The sequence below is a fragment of the Bos taurus genome, chromosome 24 (genome assembly GCF_002263795.3).
Source record: "Bos taurus isolate L1 Dominette 01449 registration number 42190680 breed Hereford chromosome 24, ARS-UCD2.0, whole genome shotgun sequence".
Taxonomy (NCBI): Eukaryota; Metazoa; Chordata; class Mammalia; order Artiodactyla; family Bovidae; genus Bos; species Bos taurus.
This window is the reverse complement of record NC_037351.1, coordinates 62,065,801-62,093,662: the sequence shown is the minus strand read 5'-3', so window position 1 is coordinate 62,093,662 and position 27,862 is coordinate 62,065,801. Positions and strand designations below refer to the sequence as shown.

Genomic DNA, 27,862 nt, shown 5'->3' with positions numbered 1-27,862 from the left:
ATTATGTTTTTATGTGCTGCTGATCCACTCAGAAGTATTCAGTGCTATTTGAAGCAAACACACTTAAAAGAAGTCAGCTTATGTTTTCCTTCCACCCTTGTGCCCAGCTCTTCTCTACCCCTCTGAACTCTCTCTCTCTCAATGCACTCAGCGAGTTGACCTTGATGCTATGTCTGCACCACTAGACTCAGTGTTTATTCCTGATGTCCTGATTTGAACACAGGGGTCCCCAGAGGACTCTGACCCAAGCTATCCTTTTGAATTGCTATACTTTTTGCTGCTGTGAGAAAGCAGTTCTAATCAATTTTTCACACAACTCCATTCCACCCCCAACACTGGGGCCCCTTGCAAAGCAGTTGTTTATTCCCTTGGCTCTCTTATTCTGTTTACTTGGTTCTCACAAATGAGCCGTGATGCCTGATTTCTGAGAAACAAGATAACCAGATCTTATAATCTAAAGACCTAATATAATGTGAACAAACAAATGGTTTGTGAAAATAGGTTTATTTTCTATATTTTTGCAACCTTATGTAAGTTACAGCCACGTGTATGGGATACATAATGCTAGAAATGCACACAATATACATTTCCCTGTTGTTCAATGCTTTCTTCTAGGTTTCTATTACAAAAGGGCATGGAAGGCCACCTACTTATCCTTAATTATAAGAACAAATACATATGCCTGCATGCTTAGCCACTAAGTCGTGTCTCACTTTTTGCAACCCCATGGACTGTAGCCTACTAGGCTCCTCTGTCCATGGCATTCTCCAGGCAAGAAAACTGAAGTGGGTAGCCATTCCCTTCTCCAGGGGATCTTCCCGACCCAGGGATCGAACTCAGGTATCCTGCATTGCAGGTGGATTCTTCACCCTCTGAGCCACCAGGGAAGCCCACAAATACATATATTTCCTTAGAAAGAAAAATAAGTGATAACTGGCTTCAGTAGACAGTGACCATAATTTAAAAAAAAGTATATAAAACAATAAATAATACAGTAAAAGTTAATGCTATAAAATAAACTGAGAGTAAGAAAGAGCTTAATGACATATCATCCCATTTTAGGAGGCCAAATGATTAATGGCAGGGGGCGGGTAATGTTATGATTGACAGATGTCACGCTATGTCTGTGTTTCTAGTTAGTGTGTAACAGAAGTTCAGAAAAGCAGAAACATGCAGAGGTCTCTAAAGATTTGGCACTTGCAGAAATCCTGAGGCTTATACCTCATATTATAAATTCCTGTGCAGAAACGGAAACTTTCAATTTAGGGTGATGCAAATCTACCCCAAAAGAGAATGCTCTTGGTTATCTTGTGCACAATAAAGAAGAGGAAAGGATGGTCTGCCACGAACTGCGGACCTCCGTGGCCTGTTCTCCCTGTTACGATGGCCCCAGTGCCGGCAGCAGCCTCAGTGCCCTCCTCGTTCACATCCACAGAAGCTTGATGAAACACTTCAGACAGAAACAGGTCATTCTTTTCTGACATGCCTGAGAAATTGGCTCGGCCTTGGCTGAAGGCATCGCCCATGCCCATGCCCGTGAGAATGGTCTTGAGTCCATAACGCTCTTCCAGTTTGAACCTGGGGATGTACACCTCCACGTCATCCTCACCCATGGTGTCCTCGCTGAGCCACTTGCTGAGTTTGTCAGGGGTGATTTCACTCTCCAGCTGTGAATCCAAAACATAAAACCACTGAGTGCTTAGCAGAGAAAGACAACAACCTCTAATGCTGACAACCAATGACTTTACTACATTAAAGTAAAGTAGGTGATATTAAAATTTAATAGGTAAAAATTTTCCAAGAAGATAGCATATACGAGATGTGTTTAAGGCTTCTGAATTACTGGGAAACCTGGCACAATTTGTCTCAAACAAGTTCACATATTCAAACTGCACACCATTTCCTCAGATGTGGGCATGTGCAAGGGCTTCCCAGGTGACTCAGTGATAAAAAAAAATCCACCGTGGGGGGTTTGATCCTTGGGTCAGGAAGATCCCCTGGAGAGGAAATGGCTACCTGCTCCAGTAATCTTGCCTGGGAAATCCCAAGGACAGAGGAGTATGGCAGGCTGAAGTCCAGGGGGTCTCAAAGAGTCGGACGTGATTTAGCAACTAAATAGCAACAGCAGCAGCAGACATGTGCAAAGGCGAGTTTAGCCCCAGCGTTTAAAACAACGGAAGTTGGAATTCTTACCAACTCCAAGCCCGTAGAGGATTCAGCAATTCCATCTGGAAGCAGCAGGAACATACTGACCTCTCCAGCATATGGGAGTTCTAGAATCTGGACCTTCAGGTCTGCTATGTATCCAATGTTTAGCTTTTCATGCAGGAACATCATCTCTACTGATTTGTGCTGAGTCTAAAGTAATTAAAAAGTAAAATATGAAAGTTGATAGTAAGATGTCAAAAGATTTACAATCAGACACAAAAGAGAATGGGTTCTTCTTTCATGCTAAAGAAATAGATTTTTTTAATTAAAAATTAGTTTTGAAATTTGTCAAAAACATCAAAATATATTTTAAAAATAAAAATTTATTATTTGTATATTCTCACAGTGATTCTGATCTATTTTGTTTTTTCAAGATTATGCCCATTAGTAATAAGATGGACAATTATAATTAAATACTAAAACATTTGTTCAGGACCTACTAGGGGTCAAGTACTCTGCAAAATCTCTTTGAATCTTTACAACAACATTTTGAGTTGGATATTATCATCCTAGTTTCACAGATCAAAAAAAGGAGTGTATGAACCACAACTAACATCATAGTTGGTACAGCCTACATATGAGTCCAAGATTGTGTAATTATAAAGCCCATGGTCTTTACCATTACTCATATGACCTCTCAGAAAATTACTAAGTGCTATTCAGTAACCTGAAAGAGTCAATCAACTATCCAGTGTGTATAACTTATAACTATTAATAGCAAATCATATCAATGAGTGGTCCCAATTTTTCTTTTTCTATTTTGTCAAAGACCCTAAAATATATATTAAGAAAATCTGTTTTATTTTCATTGTCTCATACCGAGTTCACATGGAAAGGATAAAGCCCCTTTAGTTTCTTCTGAAATGGAGTCTTCCATTTTCCTTTGAAGTAGATAGCATTCACCAGGACCATCTTGGTGTCTGCATCAACAGAACCTTCAGGTAACAAGTTTGGGATTTTGCCTACAGAAAATATGATATATGCTTATGTTTCATGATTAACAATTACGAAGTCATTATGATTTCTTGAATCTTTTGAGTCACCATCAAGCTTAGCATCCACATTTATCAAACTCCGCAGAGATGTTGATATTCACATTCAAATTTTTCTCTTAATTTATTTAAAACATAAGTAAAACTTTTTCAGGTTTGCAAAATTCAAAAGCAAATGAAGAAGTAATGTAATTAAGATTTAGAATTGCTATTAGACTTGGGAAAAAATTTTAAGTTTCTTTTAATTTTTTTTTCTTTGTGCTGCATGCAGGATCTTATTCCTCTGACCAGAAACTGAACCTGCGTCCCTTGCTTTGAGAGCACAGAGTCTTAACCCCTGGACTGCCAGAGAAGTCCCAGAAAGTTTTTAATTCCTTTTATACTGTTTTCTCAAAGTTTTATAGTTATATGAAGTTAGTTCATTCAGATGGGAGTGAAAAAGAGACTCAAGGAATATAATGGGCTTCCCTAGTGGCTCAGATAGTAAAGAATCTGCCAGCAATGCAGAAGACCCGAGTTCAGTCCCTGGATGGTGAAGATCCCTTGGAGAAGAGAATTGCAACCCACTCCAGTATTCTTGCCTGGAGAATTTCATGGGCAGAGGAGCCTGGCTGGCTACAGTCCATGGGATCGCAAAGAGTCGGGCACGACTGAGCGACTGACTCTACCAAGGCATTTAATAGTGCATTTGCCTGTGTGTCAGTAGGCCCTTGTAGGTCTGGTCTAGACAGCCCATAGGTCTAACTCATTGATTCATCCAAACACAGTGTTTTGGAAGTTGTGCTGCACCTATATCAGGAATAGCACAGATTCATGAAGTAATAAAGGAAAAATTGTCCTGGGGGTGGGGCGGGCTTAGAATATTGGAAGAGACATTCTAAATCATTCAGGAAAGAAAGTGCGGTGAGTTCTATTAAGAGAGATGAATAATGCAGAGAACTGTAACAACACAGAGAAGGGAATGAATGACTGAGTCCAAGAAAGTTCCCAGAAGTGATAATATCTGAGTGTGTGGTTTTTTTTAAAGTTGGTTTAAGAAACAGCCCATTTATAGTGAATACCTGCTCTGCAATATTTCAACCACATTATTCTATTTACTCCTCACAACCATTCCAATAAGGGAGTATTATTAGTGTCATTTTACACAATAGGAAATCAACCTTGAATATTCGCTGGAAGGACTGATACTGAAGCTGAAGCTCCAATACTTTGGCCACCTGCTGGGAAGAGTCAACTCATTGGAAAAGACCCTGATGCTGGAAAGACTGAGAGCAAGAGGAGAAGGCAGCAACAGAGGATGAGATGGTTCTATGGCATCACTGACTCAATGGGCATGAGTCTGAGTAATCTGCAGGAGATAGTGAGGGACAGGGAAGCCTGGCTTGCTGCAGTTCATGGGGCGGCAAAGAGTTGGATGTGACTTAGCAACTGAACAGCAACACAAACGGACACCGTAGTGAGATCTTAGTAATCCTTCCAAGGTCACAGTGCTTGGGAGCTGCTCAGAACTCCACTGTCTTCCATTTCTGCTGACAGATACAGGACTGAAGCAAAAAGGTCACTGTAGTCTGACCAGTTTCAGTACAGTTATTCAATATCTTCATTCAGTATGCTTGCTATGCTATGCTAAGTCACTTCAGTTGTGTCCAACTCTGTGCGACCCCATAGAAGGCAGCCCACCAGGCTTCCCTGTCCCTGGGATTCTCCAGGCAAGAACACTGGAGTGGGTTACCATTTCCTTCCCCGATGCATGAAAGTGAAAAGTGAAAGTGAAGTCACTCAGTTCTGTCCGACCCTCAGCAACCCCATGGACTGCAGCCTTCCAGGCTCCTCCATCCATGGGATTTTCCAGGCAAGAGTACTGGAGTGGGGTGCCATTGCCTTCTCCGTCATTCAGTATAACCCCTAGCAATTAAAACTCCTGGTTACCACTTGGAAATCTACTGGGACTTTATTTAACTTTGTGACACATAATATTTGATCATAACAAGGAAAAAAGAAAATTTTCTCAAATTACTATAAAAATTGGTAAAACAATCAGTCTAAATGACTATTTGGCATTTTTGCAGTTTCACTGATTGATTTATAGCCATTCACCACAAATGCTTAGAAGAAGAGAAATTCTTGCTGTTCTCAAAAAAGCAAAGCTTTCATGCATCTCTTTGATTTTGCAATCTGCTTTGACTTTCATTTTTGTTAAATCTTCACTTTCTCTGCTTCCTTTTTGTCAGTGGTACATCAATCTTTCAGAGCAGTAATTTAAAAATCTAGAAATGAAGAACTAAAGTAGGCCAACTGTTTTTAGAGGAACAATAATTCTTTTTTCAATTCTACAGAACTTAATACAAGTGCTTTTTCTATTATGGTAGCTAAGAAACGAGGATAGCGCACTATGGTTTGAAATGATGTTTTAAACATAGGAGGCAGGGACTTCCCTAGTAGTCCAGTGGCTCAGATTCCATGCTGCCAACGCTGGGGGGCCCAGGTTCAATCCCTGGTCAGGAAACTAGATTTCACATGCCACAACTGTGACCCAACACAGCCAAATAAAAATGTATTTGCTGCTGCTGCTGGTAAGTCACTTCAGTTGTGTCCGACTCTGTGAGACCCCAGAGACGGCAGCCCACCAGGCTCCACCGTCCCTGGGATTCTCCAGACAAGAACACTGGAGTGGGTTGCCATTTCCTTCTTCAATGCATGCAAGTGAAAAGTGAAAGTGAAGTCGCTCAGTCGTGTCTGACTCCTAGCGATCCCACAGACTGCAGCCCACCAGGCTCCTCCATCCATGGGATTTTCCAGGCAAGAGTACTGGAGTGGGGTGCCATCGCCTTCTCCAAAAATGTATTTAAAAGTAAATAAATAAGCATAGGAGATACGTGAAAATATGTTTTCTGCATTAAGTTATCAAACTCTTTAAACGTTAATTTGAAGAATTCCAGAATTAGACTAAGGCTCAGAAGAAGAGGAAACCCCAGCTGCACCAGGAACAGATAGTGGGATCTTGGATGAGGCAGTTAGAAACTGAGGACACGCGTAATACAGGTAGAAGTAGCTTAGACGGTTAACAGGAGATGAAAAGGGAGACTGAAAGAACTGGACAGCATACTGACTCTGGATGGTGAAACAGAAGAAAGAGCTAAAATTTTGTGATCCCTCCTTTTTCCATTGCCCATATTCTCACATTAATTACTCAGTTGAATATTGTTCCTTTTTTCTTTGTTTTTGTTTGCAGTGAACATAAAGTCACAATTATTTCAATACTGATATTTCCTAAATTAGAAAAGATCTGCCTCTTCTTATATTCTATTCAGTAATAATCCAAACCAGATTACTGAATATATATCTTCTATTAGTAGACTTTGATTATTTTTTTCTCACTTGCTGCTGCTAAGTCGCTTCAGTCGTGTCTGACTCTGTGCAACCCCACAGACGGCAGCCCCACCAGGCTCCCCCGTCCCTGGGATTCTCCAGGCAAGAACACTGGAGTGGGCTGCCATTTCCTTCTCCAATGCATGAAAGTGAAAACTGAAAGTGAAGTCACTCAGTCGTGTCTGACTCTTCGAGACCCCATGGACTGCAGCCCACCAAGCTCCCTCGTCCATGGGATTTTCCAGGCAAGAGTACTGGAGTGGGGTGCCATTGCCTTCTCCGTTTTTCTCACTTAAAACACCACAAAGCTCAACAAGAATCAGGTTACATTAGCCAAAATAACTAAGATTAGGAGTAAGTGCTAAGTTCAAGGATTTTAAACACACACACACACACACACACACATCAGAGTTTTCTACGTGGAAAGAAGAGCAGAAACTATTTCTTGGTTTTACCTTTGGTTTGAGTCTTGACCCAGGAATTAATCTGTTTTCTGGCATCTTCTGCACATTCTAGGAAGTCAACTGCCTGCGGTTCTGTAGAGTAATATCTCTTGGAGAGTTGCATGTATTCCTTTAAAGCGAAAAAACAGTGACAAGATTACTTAGAATATACACAACAAGTGAAAGTGAAAGTGTTAGCTGCTCAGTTGTGTCCAACTCTGTGACCCCGTGGACTGTAGCCCGTTAGGCTCCTCTGTCCATGGAAATCTCCAGCCAAGAATACTGGAGTGGGCTGCCATGCCCTCCTCCGGGATATCCAACCATCTGTGGTGTATTTGTAAATTACAGGTTTCCTGTCAAGACTGGGGAGCCTGAAGCAGGGTACAGGGGAGGTTGGCTGGGAGCTGATTATGTGCTCTCTTGACGCCCCCAATCCAGTCCCGACTGCCTTTGTTCTCCTGCATACTTTGCGCAATGAACACTGAATGGAGACGGAGAGGCTGGGCGTGGGGTTAGTGGTTCTGGGAGCACCTGTGCGCACCTCCTGACTTGTGACTTTCCATGTGGGGTTTTTACAGTAGAAATAGGTAACACCCACAGAGGGAACACAAGCATGCCTGTGTTGGATCGTGTCCCATGGCCTCGGGGAGCCTTGCGAGCCTGAGTGGAATTCTCACCCTCTGGGAATGAATCAGAGAAAACAGCTTTGAAAGTGATCTTCCTGCAAGTTTGGGACCCTGCCATTTAGATCGCAGGTTTCACTCACTTCCTTGAATCTTGCAGATTTCTCTCCAAACAGTTTATTGGCACTTTCCAATAAATACTCCCCCATGGACACGTTGATAGTGTTGCTGAGAGAATGGAAGGATGAATGGATTACCCCCGCAGCTTGTGCCTTAAAAGGAAAGGAGAGATTCAATTTATATAACTCAGGACTTCTAAACAAGATATTTCTTAAGCAATAGTATTTTTTCTAGGATATCAATAAAATGCTGTATTACAATATACTTTTTTTTCTGGCACTTTAGAGGTAACTCAGGAAATAATTTTGATATGGATATAGTACATTAAAACTTATCAGATAATTTTTGACTTGTTTCAGATTTTTCTCTGCCCATAGGATTGGATTTATCTGTAACAGAACTGAGATCCTAGAAAAAGTCAGGCTCCTTTGATACTTACCTAAGCTATAGTCTCTAAGCAATTTTTATTATATTAAAATGTTACCTTAGAAATGTTCTTTTAAAAGTTTATATAACTTCTACAAGTCCTTTGGCATAATTAAGGGGTTGTCTGTGCAATGGAATCTGGAGTTTAGAAAACATAAAATCGAGGGGAATTCCAATCCCCAACCTGAAGTTTGCGAGCATGATGACAGACACAGGGCTTAGTCACAGCAGTGGCTGGGTGAAGCTGAGGTCAGAGCCCTGAAGATGGACCATCAGCTGTCCACTCAGGCCTGGCAGAATCGCCTTTTGAAGAGGCCCTCTCATCATCTTGAGTCTGTAATTCCCTGAGTGACAGAGAGATGGAGCATCAGCATCCCTAAGAAGGAACCTGTGAGAGGACCTAAATCAGAGTGTGATTGTGGAAGTTATTTACCAGTAGGAGCCCATCTACACCAGGCTCTTATCATGTAGCTGAATAGTGTTTAAGGAAGTGGAGTACTGGGAAAATATACTAACTTGAGATTGACTAGATGAATGGATGGTAGATAGATAGAGAGTAGATGATGATCACAATAATGATGATAAATAGGTGGATAGATTGGTGCTGTTCTTTTGTTAATAATGATGATGATAGATCCACAGATAGGGAGAGAGAAGGAAGATAGATAGATAGTAGATGATGATCATAATGATGACAGTAGGTAGATAGATAGATAGATAGATGTGTGCTTGTGATCAGTCGCTCAGTTGGGTCCAACTCTTTGTGACTCTTTGAACTGTAATCCGCCAAGCTCCTCTGTCCATGGGATTTTTCAGGCAAGAATACTGGAGTGGGTTGCCATTTCCTCTCCAGGGAATCATCTTATCCAGGGACTGAACCTGCGTCTCCTGCATTGCAGGCAGATTATTTACCACTGAGCCATTGGGGAAGCCCTAGATAGATAGGGAGAGAGGAGATAAAGGATACATGAAGGTCAGTGACCTCTTCTGAAGTCACCAGGCCTGGCCACCTCCATTCCTCAATTACTTGTCACCCCTTACTCTGGAAATCTGCGTTCACACATCTGTATAGTAGGAGTCTCTACCGTGGCTTTAGAATGAATTATACATACCCAACTAATGGCAGAGTAATGTGACAGAATTTACAAACAGTCTTGACCTGGAAGTCATAAAGCATGGATTCTACCCCAGGTCTGCCCTTCCCTATGAGAGTGACTGTAAGATATTTACTCAAGGACTGTGAGTCTTAATTTTCTTCCTATGAAAGGTGGAAGTTGTACTAGGTTCCTTCCCTAATATTGTGACTTTAAGACAAGAAGTTTCTGGAAACAAAATACAAAAGAACTAGGAATGGATGAGTCAGATACCTGCAAAATAGCATCAGGATAGGTGCCCCTCTGGATCTGCTGTGAGAAATTACAACTGCTGAGGCTCCGTGGGGTCACTGGGGTGCCTCTGTGGACTCCAACTTGGTTAAACTGAAGCACCTACAATTGGAATTCGAGAAAATTTGGTACATTTTTCTGCTGCATTATTTAACTTTTAAACCAATGGCTGTCAAGTACCTCCTAGTGGTCCTACGTCAAGTTCCCTGCCTTTGTGTCTGGGCACAAAGCACAGATGCTCTTCAAGTGTAATATGTGTCAGTCCATGAAATTCCCTTCATGGGAATTAGCATGAGTTATTTTATACTAATTCAAATACTGGCCATTTTGACCAAAAAAAATATAATGAGATGATTTATAATCTTTTAATTAAATTATCTAAATTATCACCCAACTCATAAACTTCCTTGAAAACATCCCAGTATTTTGAAGGAAGTAATAAGGCTAACGCCTGACCCTGTATCTCTCTGTTCAGTGGCCTTACACATTATACCCTTCTAGACTGTTAACCATTAGCAGCCACTGCTAGCTTAAGCACAAAAACAGGGTGCTCAGTATTACTGAGGATCACCTAAAACATCTGCACATACATTATCTACACATAAAGAAATCCCTCACTTCTGTCCATGTTGGGGGAAGATGGCAGGGGTCAGATGACAATATGAATTCCTTTTTTAAATATTTATTTGCATCTATGTATTTATTTAGCTGCCCATGGTCTTAGTTGCGGCAGGCAGCATCTTTAGTTGCAGCATGCAGGGTCTTTAGTTTCCACATGTTCCCCGACCAGGGATCAGATCCAGGTCCCCTTGTGTTGGGAGCACAGAGTCTTAGCCACTGGACCACCAAGACATCCCAATGTGAATTTCTTTATGTTGTAAGTGGCAGGTCCAGCTAACAGTGAAACTGGCAGGTGCAGACTGGCCCAGGAAGGTGCCTCAAGCCCCCTCCCCCAGTACAGTAGATTCCTCCACCTGACCCTGACACCCTCCCACCCCCATCTCCAGCATCCTTTCGGTCCCAGCGCCATGGGGCCCCAGGCAGGGAGGAACTTATTGGTAAAGCATTGATGGTGGAGGCTCTGCCAAGGAAGGGAAGGCAACCTTGCCCAGCAGATGGTGGATTTCTAGGCTGGAAGGAGAGGTGTTAGGATTTCTGGGGTCTTTCTCTGCTCTTTAGATCATATATTATAAGTTCCTACCTAATACTCTCTGAAAAGCAGTCTGACTGACACTGTAAAAGGGAGGAATACTTTGTGTAAGAGCTTCTCTGGTTGTCCTACCTTTTAAGGAAGTTGACCCATAAGCTGGGGTCTCTGGGCAGCACTGAAGCCCACTCGAGTCATGGCAAGAGTCCTTGCAGGTGTGGGGTGTGTGTCATGGTCCTGAGCCAGGCTGAGGCAGGCATCCTGCCCAGAGAGCTGGCCTGGCCCAGGCCGGTCTGTGGCCTTATCCTAAAGATAAAGAGCTGGGTAAAAATACTCCTGCAAATCTCACATTGCCTGTACTCTGAAAGAGAGTATCTATTTATTCTATTTGCTCCTTTTTCCCCTGCAACCGTTCCAGCCTTACCAGCTATACCAGTTCCCAAATGTGGGCAGCCTCTTCCTGCCCTGATTTTCTCATCTGTAAAGTTAATATGGTAATCAGAGCACCTACCTCACAGGATTTTGTATTCTGTGGATAAATTCATAAAACATTCTCAGCAAGGTGCCTGGCTGGGGCATTGTAAGTATCAGCTATGAAAACAATTAGTTCTACCACATGCCTCTCCTGTTAACTCTAATCTTCATACTCATCTTGCCCAATACACATTTTCATTTACATTTTAAAAATAAGAAAGTTACTACTAGACTCTTTTGAGTTATCAAATGGTGTTCGAGAGGTCTGCAACTATTGTACAAAATATGTGGTTAACAATCCGCATTCAGAGGAGGCAATGGCACCCCACTCCAGTACTCTTGCCTAGAAAATCCCGTGGACGGAGGAGCCTGGTAGGCTGCAGTCCACGGGGTCGGGAAGAGTCGGACATGACTGAAGCAACTTAGCAGCAGCAGCAGCAGCAGCAACAACAATCTGGATTATGTATGATCAAATTAATATAGTTTATGGGTACAGAATGTCTCCCATCCAAGTACTAACCAGGCCCAGCCCTGCTTAGCTTCCAAGATTGGGAGGGTTCAGGGTGGTATAGCCATAGACCATACAGAATTCCTTTGAGGAAGAAGAAGATACTCTAAAATTAGACTGTGGTGATGGCTGCACAATTCTTGTGAATATACTAAGAACTACTGAATTGTAAACTTTAAATGGGTGAATTTTATGAAATGTAAACTATATCTCAACAAAGTTGTTCTTATAAAATGAAAAATAAGAAAGCTGAGGCTCAGAGTGTTTAAATGTCTTCATTTACACACCTAGTAAGTGGCAGAACCACCAACCAAAGACAGGCAGGTCTGTCCCCAAAGTCCAGGCTTCCATGTCCAAACTAAAAAGCATCTCCTCTTTTTTTTGGTAGAGAATTAAGCCAATTTGCCTTTGAATTTTAAAATCTTCCCATGTGGCAGAGTTACAAGAAAACTGTATATAAAATTCTTGTCCCACGTGCAAAACATACTTTCCAAACACAGAAAAGCTGCGTTGTACCATGAGTGACCAGTAAGTTATTTTCCTCTGGCAGCAAAATCAAGATTTTCTCTTTAGCACCTAGAGCATGGCGTCTATCCTCAAAAAAAAAAAAAAAGAAAAAAATTGCTTCTGGTTCTTTTACATTAAAAAATGGAGACTTCCCCAGTGGTCCAGTGCTTAAGACTCCATGCTTCCAGTGCAGGGGGAAGGGAATTAACAGTCCTCATGCCGCACAGCACGGCCAAAAACTAAATAAAAATAAAAATTGAAGTCCGTGATGTTTTCTAAAGTTTTTAATGGAGTTCACTGCCTTTTTTTTTTTTTTTTCAAGGCAAAGAAAATAAAGGGGAAGGCATTTTGCAAAATGTGGCTGGTATCAAAGAATTGAGCAACTGGGCTTTGTTGTGAGTCTTGATGTTCAAACTGCCACAAACAGAGAGAGAAGCTCCCAGCCCTTTTCCTCCTGCAGTGAGATTGGCTAACACTCTGTGTGAGCCACTCCAAATGAGGCCTGCCTTAAGTGGGTCACCGTGTACCTGGAAGACTGTCCACCTCCCTGTACCCACACACTCAGGTGCGATTCTCACGGGAAACTCCAGGGTGACTGAGGACAGCATCCACGCTTGTGAGAAACAGAGCTTGACGCCCAGCACTCGGTGCTGAGCTCTGTACACACGAGTAGGAAAGAATTTTAACGATATAATTACCTCGTCTCCTCATGGATCCAGGGAAGACAGGATCATGTGAACTTTAATAGCACCACCTTCATCCCAGAGGATGACTGCTGTGTACAAGTGAAGTAAGTCAATGTATTTCCACAGTCCCTGACCCAGTGAAAGGGTCCCCTGACTAAGCTGGTGTCCATTCACCAAGGAAGGAAGCCAGAGGCCCTGATAGAAAGACCCCACAGTGCTGGCCCCCCGACCACCTTGACTTTGAAGACTGGCCATCCCGTCAGCCCCGTTTTTTGACATGAGCTCACGGGGCGGAAAATGTTGTCTGAGGCCCTCCGAAGTTGTGTTGCTCTCGGTGCCTCCCTCAGAGTGCAGAGACCAAGCTCTGGGACAGTTTTTTTCTCTTCATGGCACTCTCCTAAAACCACTACTAGGAATTCATAAATGGAAAGAGCCTGAGATGAGAGAGCAGAAACCAGAGGAACCCAAAGAAAGGTGCTTCAGTCCCACTGTCCATCCGTCAGTGATGCTCTTAAAATCAGTAAGAGATAAAGCAGACAAATCTTTTGAAAAATATAAACATTATCAGATGTCAGATATAGTCACTATTAACTATTTCTAATGTTGCAGGATAAGAAAACTGATAATCCTTCTACTATATCTACCATTGAGGATTTTCGTGGTTTGGCTCTTTTATATATTTGAATCTAAGTAACTTGTGTTGTAATGGCTTGTGATGATTGCTGAGGGCATGGGTTCGATCCCTGGTGGGGGAACTAAGATCCCACTAGCCACTGACTGTTATAGTCCAGATCCTGTAAGCATATAATCAGAGCAGTTCTGCAATTCAGTTCAGGAATCCTTCAGTCCCAACTGGGAACTTTAACAGAAACTCACTTGGGCTATCTGGTCTGCAGTATTGCCCCGGGCGCCCAGGTAGACCATGGCCATGGTGGAGGAGATGCTCCAGGGACAGAAGAAGAGATTCTGGGTGTTGGCGCTTGTATTTGCCAGATGCTTGAAGAAATTGAGGGCAAAGATTGTATTTGCCACATAAAGTTCTTCCATTGTCTCAATCTGGAAGGAAAACGAGGAAAAGCAACAGCTCTAAAAGATGACTCAACATTTTGAGTGATGTCAGTGGCGTAGCACAGGCTGTACCCTGCACAGGGCAGGGGTTTCCTCTCTGTTCTCCTTTAACTGAACAGGGTCAGCAGCATCGTGACCCTGGGACCTGTGCAGCCACTAAAGGTTCCACTCTCGGTGCAGTGCGCTGCTGTCACAACCCGGCAGTTCCTTAGTAACTTTATACAAAGGGCCCTCCCTGCATTTCCCTTTTGCACTGGATCCTGCAAATGACACAGCTGATCCTGCGATTGAGGGAACAGTCCTGGGATGCATGGTGACCCTCCACCTCATAATAATGATAATAACAGCAATAACAATAAATAGCCCTTATTGAGTTCTTAACTGTACAACAGATGCTGTGTTCAACATTTCACCTGTACTAAACCAGTTAATCCTCACACAAACCCTGTGAGGAAGGCACTGCTATTCTTGCGCTTACAAAGGAAAAAACTACTGCCCAAATAGAATCAGAAAAGTGACCCATGTCACTCGACTATAAGGGACAGGACTGAAGCCAGGTTGGTGGATGGCCTTCAGGGTCATACTCTCAACCTCTGTGTTGTACCTACAAACACACATCACACGTACAGACACACAGATACACACACTAGGGTCTTCCCTGGTGGCTCAGTCCGTAAAGAATCCACCTGAAATGCAGGAGACCACCTGCAATGCAGGAAACCCACATTTGATCCCTGGGTCGGGAAGATCCCCTGGAGAAGGAAACGGCAACCCACTCCAGTATTCTTGCCTGGGAAATCCCATGGGCAGAGGAGCCTGGTAGGCTACAGTCCACAGGGTCGCAAGAGTCCATGGACATGATTTAGTGACTAAACCATCACCATCACACACTCGAGGAAAACACACACATATTCAAATGCATGCCGCATGCACACATACTCTTGTTGGCCCCAGTGGAGATGGCCAAACTCCTTTCTAGAAGTGGCTTAGACTCACCTTTTGAGAGGGAGCATTTCACACTGCCCTATCTCCCATTCCTACACCCCCTCCACTCACTCACACACCACAGCCTTTCTACCAAAGCGCCCCCTGTGCTGAGCAGCTCATTGCTGGGATGCTGGAAAGGCCCCCCTCCTCCCACCACCCCTAGCAGGGCAGTCAACACCAGGTCCCTCTGCAGGAGTGGTCCTGGATTTATGGAGCTCACATACGCACACATGAACACACACACCCCATCCACCGTCTGAAGATAAATGACAGACACACCTTCCGTGACCTAAAACTCGCATGCAGCCAAACGCTTGGACACACCCAGGTGTGGGTGGGTACCTGCTGGTTCTAGCCGACAGACTGTATCTTACACTTTCACAAAGGCTTCAAACACACCCTGCAATTACCAGAATCTATAAATATACCAAGCTACGCTGACACTCATCATTCCACAGGAACCTTCTGGGGACGGTGGCTGGGGAGCCGCTGGGGGAGGCCCTGGAGGAGGCTCTCTGCAGCCTTGGGCTCCCCCAGCGGGGCCTCCAGGCTCACGTCTCCCCAGTCCACGGCTGTCATGTGAACACTCAGTTTGCAAACATTTCTCATGAAGAAAGTGATTGCCATTTGTATCAAAATTTCTCGTGTGAGATACCACCCAATTGTATTTTATCAAGACAAAATAGTAAAGTAAATAAAACATGTCCCCAAAACTCTTTCATGCCTTCTTGTCTCCTTTAATTTATAATATTCACAGGATCAATGTGAGGTACATATTCTGATCTTTATTCTATAGGTTACATCCTGAGACATATATAAGGTCACAGAGTTTGTATGTAATGATGCAGGGATTCAAGCTCAGGATTCAAGCTTCAGAAACCCACTCTGTCCAATGTCACTCACACTTCACCTGCTGATGTTTAACTGCTACGTGTAAGTGTTTCAGCCAGTTACTGGTTTGAGAAATGCTAGAAAGAGGAAATAAAAAGAGGAAGGAAGACAATTTGTAATACTACTAGAAGGCTTAAGTTTCAAAAAATCACTTTTTTCTCTTGCTTCATCACTGAGATTAGATTAACCTGGGTGACTCAGGAATTTGTTTCCTCTTCCTTCTCAATTTTAAAATCATCCTTATGATGAATTATTCCTCTCAAAAACATTTCAAAAACAGAGAATTAATAGCATAAATATTTCTCTATTGTGTGCAATAAAATAAAGAATTGGAGCTATAAAAATAAACTTAAGCCTGGGAATTCCCTAGTGATCCAGTGTTTAAGACTCGGAACTTTCATTGCTGAGGGCACGGGCTCAATCCCTGGCTGGGGAACTGAGATCCCACAAGCTGCATCATGTGACCAATTAATTAATTAACTAGTTAATGTAGGCTTCTCCTATACCTAATTCTTTATAATGACCTGAATAGCCAGTCACTTTGACACTAGCAAAATTTGTCAAGACAAATGAAAAGTGAGGGGTTTTAATGCCAAGTTAGAAGTCCAGTTGACTGTGACTATTTTGTTAAAAAAATTAAAAAGTAAGGACAGAATTAAGTCACTCCAGATATATTTACTTGTTTTTAAAATAGTCTAAATTCTATCTTTCAGATAGGTGAAATTAACTGCATTTAACATAAAAAATAATGTGTGATGTCTCTATCACAGCTACCACATTCCTTCGGCCTCACTGTTTTATTTCCCTTGCATAATTACTTGGCTGGTAAACCTAGTAATTCTTGTTATACCAATGAAAATATGAAGATGTTGACAGCACAGCTGGTTTCAAAGCGTAGACTAGCTTCCAATTCCAGCTCTAGTGCCGTCCCTTGGAGAAGGAAATGGCAGCCCACTCCAGTGTTCTTGCCTGGAGAATCCCAGGGACCAGGAGCCTGGTGGGCTGCCGTCTGTGGGGTCGCACAGAGTCGGACACGACTGAAGCGACTTAGCAGCAGCAGCAGCAGTGCTGTCCCTGCAGACCTTTCAAATAAGGTTTGAGAAGTTTATATTCGTAGAAATCTGTGAATATATCATATATGTGTGTATATATACACAGTGTCTTCTGACTCTACCACACATCCACCCTACATTTAAGTGGGAATCTGCCTAAGACCGTGTAAAATCGAAGCCACTGAGTGACATCAGAATCTCTCAGAACAGGAAACACCTGTTGTGAATTTCTTAACACTAGGGTGAGTTACACAACTTCAACAATTTCTAGGTATTATACTCTTAAGCAACGTTTGATATTATCTTTAGAAGAACAAACAGATGAAAATCACATTGGGGCTGGTCTCTGTGATGCTTGTGTTGGCTCCTGAAATGCAAGCTGACAGACGTGCCGCTGAAACTTGGCGCAGGCGGCAGGGAGCTCAGGCCCGTGGCCACACTCCCTCTGCTCACTGGCATCGAACGGTAGATTCGAGTTTGCTGTCGCATTTCTAAGTGAATTTTTTTGCAGCAACACAGTGTAAATATTTTGAAATTGACCAGAAAAATTAACGACACAGAGAAAACAATAACTTCAAGGAAATATCCCATTCCAAATTACCAAGTTTTCCCCCATAAAATTAAAAGCCTTTTCTGTATTTGATTTATTTCATAATGAATAATTATTTGTTTATGGGATATTAAATTATTTATTGAACTATTACTTCAGTCAGTCTAGCAACTAACTGGGCTGTTCTTTCTCTTTCACTAAATTGACCATTATCAAACTAAATTCAATAAGTATATTCTGGTATTGAACTGAACCACTCAGTTTCCTGCTTTATTTCCGGTTGTTTCAGATGAAAACTGAGTCCTCTTTTTGTCTTTATCATATTTATGTACAATTTATAAATTACTTTCAGTTGCTAAAAAAAATACGTTTTAATTGGTCTAGCTATTTTCATTAAATTCAGTGCCAAACAAGAACTGGTAAAGGATACACACATTCTAAGCTGTTCAGGAAAACTGACATCACAACTAGAATGTACATTTGGGTTTGGTGAGTGTTACATAGGCATTTGCTGATCTCTGAGATTTAAGATTATGTATAACTTAATTTAATTCAAATCTTGAACCAAAATATTCTCAAACAAGCAACTAAACAAGAAAACACCGTTAAACTTTTACTCATCCTCTAAAAACATCCCACAGTTTAATTTTCATTATGTTAATAATACCAGTATGCAAAATAAAACCCTATTTCACAAAGAGAGACATGGAAATGGCTGAAATACCTGGTCCTTCTCTGCCTGACAGGAAACGGCCTTCTCAGCGTTGTTAGTGTTCAGACATGGCAATGACCGGTTTTATAAAGCTCTGCCCCTCCCACGTGGCATTTTTTTTCTCTCTCTATCTGTGTCCTTCGAGTGATTCAACATTTTACTCAGAAGGACATCATTAGAATAGAAATGCTCATTTGCTAAGGCATCATTTACGAAGATGACATCATTCAGAAACTTTAAAATTTAGCAATACCTACACATGCCTGTTAAAATTAGCTAAAATCTAAAAAAATGAATAAAATAAAATAAAATTAGCTAAAATCTGTCAGCCCCAGTTTCAACAGTCCCCTCTTTAGCTTGCTCTCTTGGTAAGAAATTCTACAATGTCTCTTCAATCTTTTGACAAGAATGGCCTGGGAGCTTTTTGCAATACTTAAAAAGCAATGGAATCCTTTCTCTTTTGAATCTAGACAGCCCCCAAACAATTCTTTGGGAACAGGGAAAAAAAAACACTTTTCTTCCTTATAAATTCTTTATTTTAAACCCTGTTACATTTTCTCAAGCTATAATTACCTAAATAATTCTGGGTTCCACCCTGCTGCTGCTGCTGCTAAGTCGCTTCAGTAGTGTCCGACTCTATATGACCCCATGGACTGCAGCCCACCAGGCTCCTCCATCCATGGGATTTTCCAGGCAAGAGTACTGGAGTGGGGTGCCATTGCCTTCTCCGGAGTTCCACCCTAATCTGTCACAAATCACACCCAAAGAACATTTCATTTGCCATTTTTTAGAACATAAATCTTATCTTTAGTTAAACAGTGAAAATCCATTGTGCACTTTAAGTTAATTTTTAAGTGAGTAAATTAAAGGTGTTAATTGGAATTTGTGATGTTAAAATCATGATTCTGAAAATCACTAAATTTTTAGATACAGCCAAAGGAATCTGATAAAAACAGATAAAAGATACGGATAATGAAAGAGAATCTGAGTTTTAAAATGTTCATCTTGTTAGAGCTTATTGAAAAGTGTTTGCAACACATTGTAAAGATGATTTTCTTCTCACTTTACTTCTTTACTGGAGTATAGTTATTTTAAAATGTTCTTCCAATCTCTGCTGCAAAGTGACTCAGTTTTACACACATATATAGTTGTTGTTGTTGTTGAATTTTTATTTTTTTATTAAATTTTTAAAATTAATTAATCAATTTTTTTTTTACTTTACAATATTGTATTGGTTTTGCCATACATCAATATGCATCCACCACGGGTGTATACATGTTCCCCATCCTGAAGCCCCTCCCACCTCCCTCCCCATACCATCCCTCTGGGTCATCCCAGTGCACCAGCCCCAAGCTTCCTGTATCCTGCATCGAACCTGGACTGGTGATTTGTTTCTCATATGATATTATACATGTTTCAATGCCATTCTCCCAAATCATCCCCCACTCCCTCTCCCACAGAGTCCAAAAGACTGTTCTATGCATCTGTGTCTCTTTTGCTGTCTCGCATACAGGGTTGCCGTTACCATCTTTCTTGTTGTTTTTAATATTCTGCTATCATGGGCTTCCCAGGTGTCACTAGAGGTAAAGAATCCTCCTGCCAATGCAGGAGACTAATAGAGGTAGATTCCATCCCTGGATCAGAAAGATCCCCTGAAGTAGGAAATTGCACTCTACTCCAGTATTCTTGCCTGGAAAATCCTATGGACAGAGGAACCAGGGTCAGACACGACTGAGCACACACAAACACCATTATGGCTTATCCCAGGAGATCGGATGTACTTTCCCTGCGCTATACAGTAAGACCTGGCTCTATACCCATTCTAAATGTAATAGTTTGTATCTACCAGCGCCAAAATCCCAATCCATCCCTCTTCCTCTCCTCTCTCCCGCTTGGCAGCCACAAGTCTGATCACTAGGTCTGAATCTGTTTCACAGATGTTCGCTCACATCACATTTTAGATTCCACACATAAGTGATATCATATGGTATCAGTCTTTCTTTTTCTGACTTACTTCACCTAGTATGATCATCTCTAGTTGCACACTTAACTTTTATGCATAGGAAATCCCCAAAGTGATAAGGATGAAAAGAAGCAAAAGCACCATGCTTCTTCTCTGCTGGTGTGGCAAGCCCCATGTCTCCACTTGAAGAGCTGTGTTGACAATCTGGAGTGTCCTTGAAACCAAGTCTGTGGGTTTGAGCCCTGTGTGAGCTTCTTAGCTGGGCTGTGGTCTACAGAGCCAGACTTATCTTTAACTCTTCTTGCTAATGTGAGTCTCTGGTCAAAAAGGAGTGGACTAACTTAACCCAAAGTGTTAGTTGCTCAGTTGTGTCCAACTCTTTGCGACCCTATGGACTACAGACCACCAGGCTCCTCTTTCCATGGGATTCTCCAGGAAAGAATACTGGAGTGGGTAGCCATTCCCTTCTCCAGAAGCTCTTCCCCACCCAGGGATCAAACCCAGGTCTCCTGCATCGCAGACAGATTCTTTATCATCTGAACCACCAGACTTAACCCAAATGCCTCATTATTATTAAAGGGGCAATGAGATAGGTGTGTTCTTCAGAATCTGGCCTTCACAAGCCAAATTATTCAGTTTATTAAGTTCTGGAAGATCTCAGGTCACATAAAGAAAAAGAGCTTCAAGAGTGACCTTTCAAATCCTCTGTTTCTCCATTAGACCACAGAAACCTTGCAAGCAGCCACTAACCCTTTTATAAATTTTCACATCCCTTGGCACTCAGCCACTTCTCTGTCTCAGTGAACATTCAGTGGGTGCTATTGCCTGGTGGTCTAGGTCTCTCTCTTTTTTCAGTCTCAGTCCCCTGGAGGGCACCCCTGACACTGCAACCAATTTGTTCAACTGTTTTTTAACCACACATAGGCAGCACAACAGTCTGCTAAGCCAATAGTGAATGTATTATCACAGCAGGATCCTCGATGACCCCCCTTCCAGAGTAATGGAAATAAAAGCAAAAATAAACAAATGGTACCTAATTAAACTCAAAGACTTCTGCACAATGAAGTAAACTATAAGCAAGGTGAAAAGACAGCCTTCAGAATGGGAGAAAGTAATAGCAAACAAAGCAACTGACAAAGAATTAATCTCAAAAATACACAAGCAGCTCCTGCAGCTCAATTCCAGAAAAATAAATGACCCAATCAAAAAATGTGCCAAAGAACTAAACAGACATTTCTCCAAAGAAGACATACAGATGGCTAATAAACACATGAAAAGATGCTCAACATTACTCATTATCAGAGAAATGCAAATCAAAACCACTATGAGGTACCATCTCACACCAGTCAGAATGGCTGCTATCCAAAAGTCTATAAACAATAAATGCTGGAGAGGGTGTGGAGAAAAGGGAACCCTCTTACACTGTTGGTGGGAATGCAAACTAGTACAGCCACTATGGAGAACAGTGTGGAGATTCCTTAAAAACCTGGAAATAGAACTGCCATATGACCCAGCAATCCCACTGCTGGGCGTACACACTGAGGAAACCAGAATTGAAAGAGACATGTGTACCCCAATGTTCATCACAGCACTGTTTATAATAGCCAGGACATGGAAGCAACCTAGATGTCCATTGGCAGATGAATGGATAAGAAAGTTGTGGTACATATACACAATGGAGTATTACTCAGCCATTAAAAAGAATACATGGAATCAATTCTAATGAGATGGTTGAAACTGGAGCCTATTATACAGGTGAAGTAAGTCAGAAAGAAAAACACCAATACAGTATACTAACACATATATATGGAATTTAGAAAGATGGTAACAATGACCCTGTATGCGAGACAGCAGGAGAGACAGATGTATAAAACAGTCTTTTGGACTCTGTGGGAGAAGGCGAGGGTGGGATGATTTGAGAGAATAGCATGGAAACATGTATATTATCATATGTGAAACAGATCGCCAGTCCAGGTTCGATGCATGAGACAGGGTGCTCAGGGCTGGTGCACTGGGATGACCTGAGGGATGGGATGGGGAGGGAGGTGAGAGGAGGGTTCAGGATGGGGAACACATGTACACCCATGGCTGATTCATGTCAATGTATGTCAAAAACCACGACAATATTGTAAAGTAATTAGCCTCCAATTAAAATAAATATTTTTTTTAAAAGAAAGAAAAAAAAGTGAGCATATTAATACCTAGAACATTAGTCACCTTTATTTCCATTGAACCAAAGCTGTGAGATTTGATTCACACTCCATAGTGTCCAGTCTGACTTCTACCAACTTTGGTGAATTTCTGCTACATAGAACCATGCCCCTTCAAGTTGAACTTGCAAACATAAAAATGTATGATTATTAATTAATTAACCTTGTGTGTTCCAGCTGTTTCATCTAGGTTGAGCTTCTGTCACTAACTAGATTATATACTTCATTCCCTTTTAGCAGCAAGAACAGTGCTGAGCATCAAGTGGGTACTGAATATTTTTTGATGAATTGAATAAGATGTTAAACTCTCTAGAAAGACCTTATAGTGTGGTGAGCAAAGATGTGGATTCTGACAGACTACAAAAGTCTGATTTGAATCCTCTTCCTGCCATTTAGTGGGAAGCCCTGGTGGCTCAGACAGTAAAGAAAACACCTGCCTATGAAGGAGAAGCAGGTTCGATTCCTGGGTCAGGAAGATCCTGTGGAGCAAGAAATGGCAACCCATTCCAGTATTCTTGCCTGGGAAATCCCATAGACAGAGGAGCCTGGTGGTCTTACAGTCCCTGGGGTTGCAGAAGAGTTGGACACAACTTAGTGATGAAACAACAAAGACGCTATTTGCTAATTGCACGTCCTGTCCTTGTGCTTAGTCACTCAGTCATGTCCGACTCTGCAACCCTGTGGACTGTAACCCACCGGGCTCCTCTGTCCATGGGGATTCTCCAGGCAAGAATACTGGAATGGGTAATCTTATGCAAATACCTCAACTTCTCTGAGCTTACATTTCCTAACATGGCCCACAGCTGGTACTGTTTGTTGCCAGATAACCCAGTTTTAGTCAATGAGATGTGGGAGAAGCCTGCTGGGAAAAATCTGGGGAAATTTTTCCTTCCTGATAAGAGGGAGATATGTGAAGAGAACCCCCTGTTCTCTACACCACCCCTCCTACCCAACTTTGAGCAGGGTTGTATGACAGTGTGATACCGAAAAATGCTACAGCCATATCGCAACCACAGGGAAGCCAGAAAGACTTGTAGAGATGCCAAACCAGAAACCTAACCTCAGAGTTCCTAAGCCAATGCTAGAAACCACCTACCTCTGGTTTTTTCTCTTGTTGTTACTGTCATAGTATATAATAAATAAATCTGTATTGTTTAGGCATTGTGAGACATCTTGGGTCCTTGTTTGCAGCCAAAAGCATTCCTAAAAGATACAGACTTTTCTGAAGAATGAATGAGCTACTGTCTGTCAAGTACTTAACATATTATCCTTTACATGGCAAGTGCCCCATGGTGTTAGCTGGTATAACAGAGTGATCACTGGTGTCCAGGTGTGGAAGTCACCACCCTGCCTAGATTAGAGCAATTTGATGAGAGCAACACCCGAAAAAGACATTCACCAAGCAATTGGAGAAAGCTGTAAAAGGCAATATATGATTCAGAACCAAACTGAATAGCGCCAGAAGCAGGAAGCATCATAGGGAGGAGGTGAAAGCACTGAGACTGTGTGAGGACCGCAAGGAAAGGGTTGAGATAAATTTAAAAAATGGAGATTGAAAAGAAAAGACACTAAAATTACAAAGTGGGGAGCACACTGACTGGCTGTCCAAAGTCTGCCTGGAGCAGTCATTGTCCAGGAGCTGGAGAGAGGAAAGGAGACAGCATCACACAGAGGGGCCTCTAATGCTGGATGGAGCTGAGTGCTAATCTAAGGTGTGCTTTTGTGCCCAGTTGCTAAGTCATGTCCGACTATTCGCAACCCCATGGATGATAGCCCACCAGGCTCCTCTGTCCATGGAATTTTCCAGGCAGGAACACTGGAATGGGTTGATATTTCCTTCTCCAGGGGATCTTCCTGACCCAGGGATGAAGCCTTCATCTCCTATGTGTCTTGCAGTTTCTTTACCGATAAGCCACCAGGGAAACCCCATCTAAAGGCAGCCTACTGCACACCCTGGAGAAGGGAAGTAACCTGTAAAAGGTGGTGTTTTACCAAGAAAAATCTGGGAAGTCTGGAAGAGAAAGAACCCAAAGGGTGAAACAGGTCTTAGGATACTAGTTTGAAAAGCACAGCTTCTACGAAGTATTCCTTACTATTGTAAAATATATTTGATTTGGTTTTATGGTAAGATCAGTGACCCTGAAATAGTACATGTAACAATTGTAGAACAGATCACTTCTATGGAAGTAAAGAATAAAATGAACAGAATATCTTTTACCTTCTCATTTTCTTATTTTCTAGGAAATGTGTATATGATTATCTTAAGTGGAAAAAGGAAGGATATATAATTAAATATACAGTATGATGTGAACTATATATAATTAATATGTGCAAAAATATGACTTGAAGGAAATATGTCAAAATGAAAACAGTGATGTCTCTGCATTATAGCTTCATAGATGTTCATCATTTTTTCATTTACTTTAGAAATTTTTTACATGTACTATAACTGGTATGCATTTATTTTAAAATCAGAAATGTATTATCAATTATCTATATTGAAGTGTTCATTTTCTTTCCAGTAGCACTACAATGAATTATGTATAAAGTAGAAATAATATGCAAAATACCCAAAATAAGAAAGCAACTTTATGAATACGGTTCTAATATTCTAATTTAGAGATGACATACCCTGTCCTTTTTTTTTTTAACACAAGTTCAACTGTGATTGAATAACGCTTGCAGTTAACTATTCAGTGTCTGTCTTCCTGCCAGATGGGTAAACATCGTGAGTTCCATAACCACAGTCATCTTTCCTGATGGCCAGGATAGACACTTGGCTCAGACCGTTCCTCACTAAGTGCTTGTTAAACGACTTATTCACCCTCAATGCACTGTGATGTCTTCCTGTTCTCTCCAACTTGAATGAGCAAACACTAACACTTCCTAATTACCCTTTCCATGTGATTGGGGACTGTATGATTTAGGAAGATATATCTACCCTGGCAGTAATGTCATTATTGAAGTTATCCAAAGGATAATGTAAATGTAGGTCAAAAAGGAAGCCCCGTTTGACACAAAAGTCCGTATAGTGGGACTTCCCTGGTGATCCAGTGGTTAGGACTCCGAACTTCCACTGCAGGGGGCACAGGCTTGATCCCTGGTCCAGGAAATAAGATCTCGCATGCATGGCACAGCCAAAAAAAATAAACAGCCCTTAAAGATAAGACATCATGGAGAGAGAGAAAATGTATGGAGGAGAATGCCCCAAGTTGAACACCAACTGAACTCAGACAGTTCCAACAAATATCAGATGATTCCAACAAATATCACTGGAACAAAAAAAACAAACAAAAAATCCAGATAATCCACAACACTGTAAGAAGAATAAATTATTTTTTTAAAAACTCCATATAGTAATCTTACTGTATAAAATACTTTCAGTTAAGTATATTAAAACATTGTTTTTATAATAACAAAGATCATTAAAACAAATTAGCCTGTGTGTTTAAATAGCCTGATTCACTTTAGAAATTTGAACAGTTGTTGCTGGGAGCAGGACCAAGTGTATATGAAAGTAGTTACCCCTGTAGTGTGAATTTGGGGTCACCTTGACTAAAACATCCTCCAACATACATTCCTTGAAGTATCTTTATTAGAGAATAAATATATCCTTTTACAATTGGCAATAAAAAATATAGTATGTTAATGTCTGAAATTCCTGCAGAGAGGATTTTGATGGAGTGGAAGGAGACATGGTCAAGGAAGGAGTTTTGGGGTGTGTGAAGATGATAAGCTAGAGAATAAGAAGGTTTTTAATGAGTTTGGGGCTAGGCCACAGAGAGGGACAGTTCCAGAATCCAGGACAACAAAAAGCAAACCTCACGTATTTTACGATGTTGCCCCAGGCTAGCCACAAGTGTGAGAAAGTTTGTACATGAAACGAGCTTTGTTAGGGAGTGTAACGCCTCATCAGAGTATTTATCCTGTTGCCAAGTGATAAAGCCAACGTGGATGCCATGGTTGGTAGACTGTGGGAATATATATCCAAGGTTCTGTGATTCAGTGGTTTGAGAAAGTCAACAACCTTCCTAAGACTTGTCATGACAAAAGCATGCAGAGACTGCCTTTTCAGAGCAGCCTCAGAATGCATTGTGAATCATGAATTCACTCACCATACACATCAGGTGAAACTCTGCACTTACAATGATGCATTTCCTTCAAGGACCCAGTGATATATTAGTGGACTCCTGAAACCACAATTGCATGCATCATTCAACTCTATTATCCTTGTGGATTACTTTCCTATAAATTGATTATTATATCACTTAACACTCCTTAATTTACTCTCTGTCTTCTCTAGCATGTTCCTACTACATCTCAGTCAATGGCGTATGCCTAGTAAAAGTAAACACTTCGGTTTCAACCTTCATAAAACATACATAGACGATAAATAACCACATCTTCATTTAAGGCACTCCAAATCTAGGTATCAATTACTTTTGCTTTACACTACTACGAATTTCTGTACTTTTTTCCCTTTGAGTAGATAAACGACCTGAGAACAAATTACATGCCTGATTCACATACACATCCAGATTTGACCTCATATAAAATGACTAGGAGAATCCTTTAATTTCTAGGAAGGACATGGCAAAGAAAAGTTAGATGAATTGTGAGGCAGGGACGTGTTTTATCATAGGATCAAGCCAGAGAATCCACACTGTCTTCAAATTATGATAGCCTTATTTAGACTTGTGTCCAATGAGGAGGAGGGAGAAGAAACTTTTGCTTAGTTCTTCCCTGTTCATCAGTCACAATTCATGGAATGTATGGACAGCATTATGGGGATGTGAGTGGGCTGTGTGGATGACTGGGGAGGAGGAGGTAAAGGAAACAACAAAGACTCCTACAACTCTATCTCCAGCCTCGACCTCTCCCAGACTTTGAGATGCCAAATTCAACTTCTTACAGACATCTCCGCTGATTGGCCATGGCCACTTGGGTTTCAGCATGTCCAAAACTGGACACATCATCTCCCCATCATTCTCCCAGACATGTGTCTCCTTATCTACTCCCCATGTACTAGTCATCCAAGCCAAAATCAAAGCCACATCCTTGACGCCTTTATTTTCATCCACTGTCACATCTATTATTTAACAGATCTCACTAATTTTAGTTTTAAGATATTTTGAGTTGAATTCTCTTTTTTTTCTCTTAAACTATTGCCCTGGCTCAGATCTTCATCATCTTTGCCTTGATCTGTCTTTCATGTCTTGGTCTTTAAGCCACAGCTTATTGCATTTACAATGTAAATCTGATCCAGCCTTGACTCTTCTTCAAATTCTTCAGTGAGTCCCCATTATGCTACCTGTCACTTAAGGCTTCCCTGGTGGCTCAGATAGTAAAGACTCTACCTGTAATGCAGGAGACGCAAGGGATATGGGTTTGATCCCTGGGTTGGGAAGATCCTCTAGAGAAGGAAATGGCAACCCATTCCAACATTCTTGCCTGGGAAATTCCAGGGACAAAGGAGTTTGGTGGGCTTCAGTCCAAAAAGGTGGCAAAGAATCAGACACAGGTGAGCTCACACACTCAGTC

At 41.6% G+C, this 27,862-nt stretch overlaps 1 protein-coding gene across 1 annotated transcript; it reads right to left on the bottom strand.

Annotated features, from left to right (window-relative positions):
* Positions 1 to 485: 485 nt before the first annotated feature.
* On the bottom strand, positions 486 to 18,220 carry SERPINB2 (serpin family B member 2). The gene is made up of 8 exons (NM_001192051.2): positions 18,161 to 18,220; positions 13,765 to 13,944; positions 9,549 to 9,668; positions 7,779 to 7,907; positions 7,025 to 7,142; positions 3,028 to 3,170; positions 2,194 to 2,358; positions 486 to 1,667 (listed from the first exon to the last, which is right to left on the bottom strand). Exons 2-8 carry the CDS (start codon positions 13,933 to 13,935, stop codon positions 1,263 to 1,265), a joined length of 1,251 nt encoding a protein of 416 aa, NP_001178980.1. The 5' UTR covers positions 13,936 to 13,944; positions 18,161 to 18,220; the 3' UTR covers positions 486 to 1,262.
* Positions 18,221 to 27,862: the final 9,642 nt, after the last annotated feature.

Bases quoted from the DNA above. Each gene is read 5' to 3' on its own strand.
- SERPINB2 (NM_001192051.2), bottom strand. From the start codon at position 13,935: ATGGAAGAACTTTATGTGGCAAATACAATCTTTGCCCTCAATTTCTTC. The intron at 9,669-13,764 runs GTGAGTTTCTGT...TTCCAATTGTAG, and splicing joins CTGCAGACCAGATAGCCCAA to GTGCTTCAGTTTAACCAAGT. The intron at 7,143-7,778 runs GTGAGTGAAACC...TTCGCTTTAAAG, and splicing joins AATCTGCAAGATTCAAGGAA to GAATACATGCAACTCTCCAA.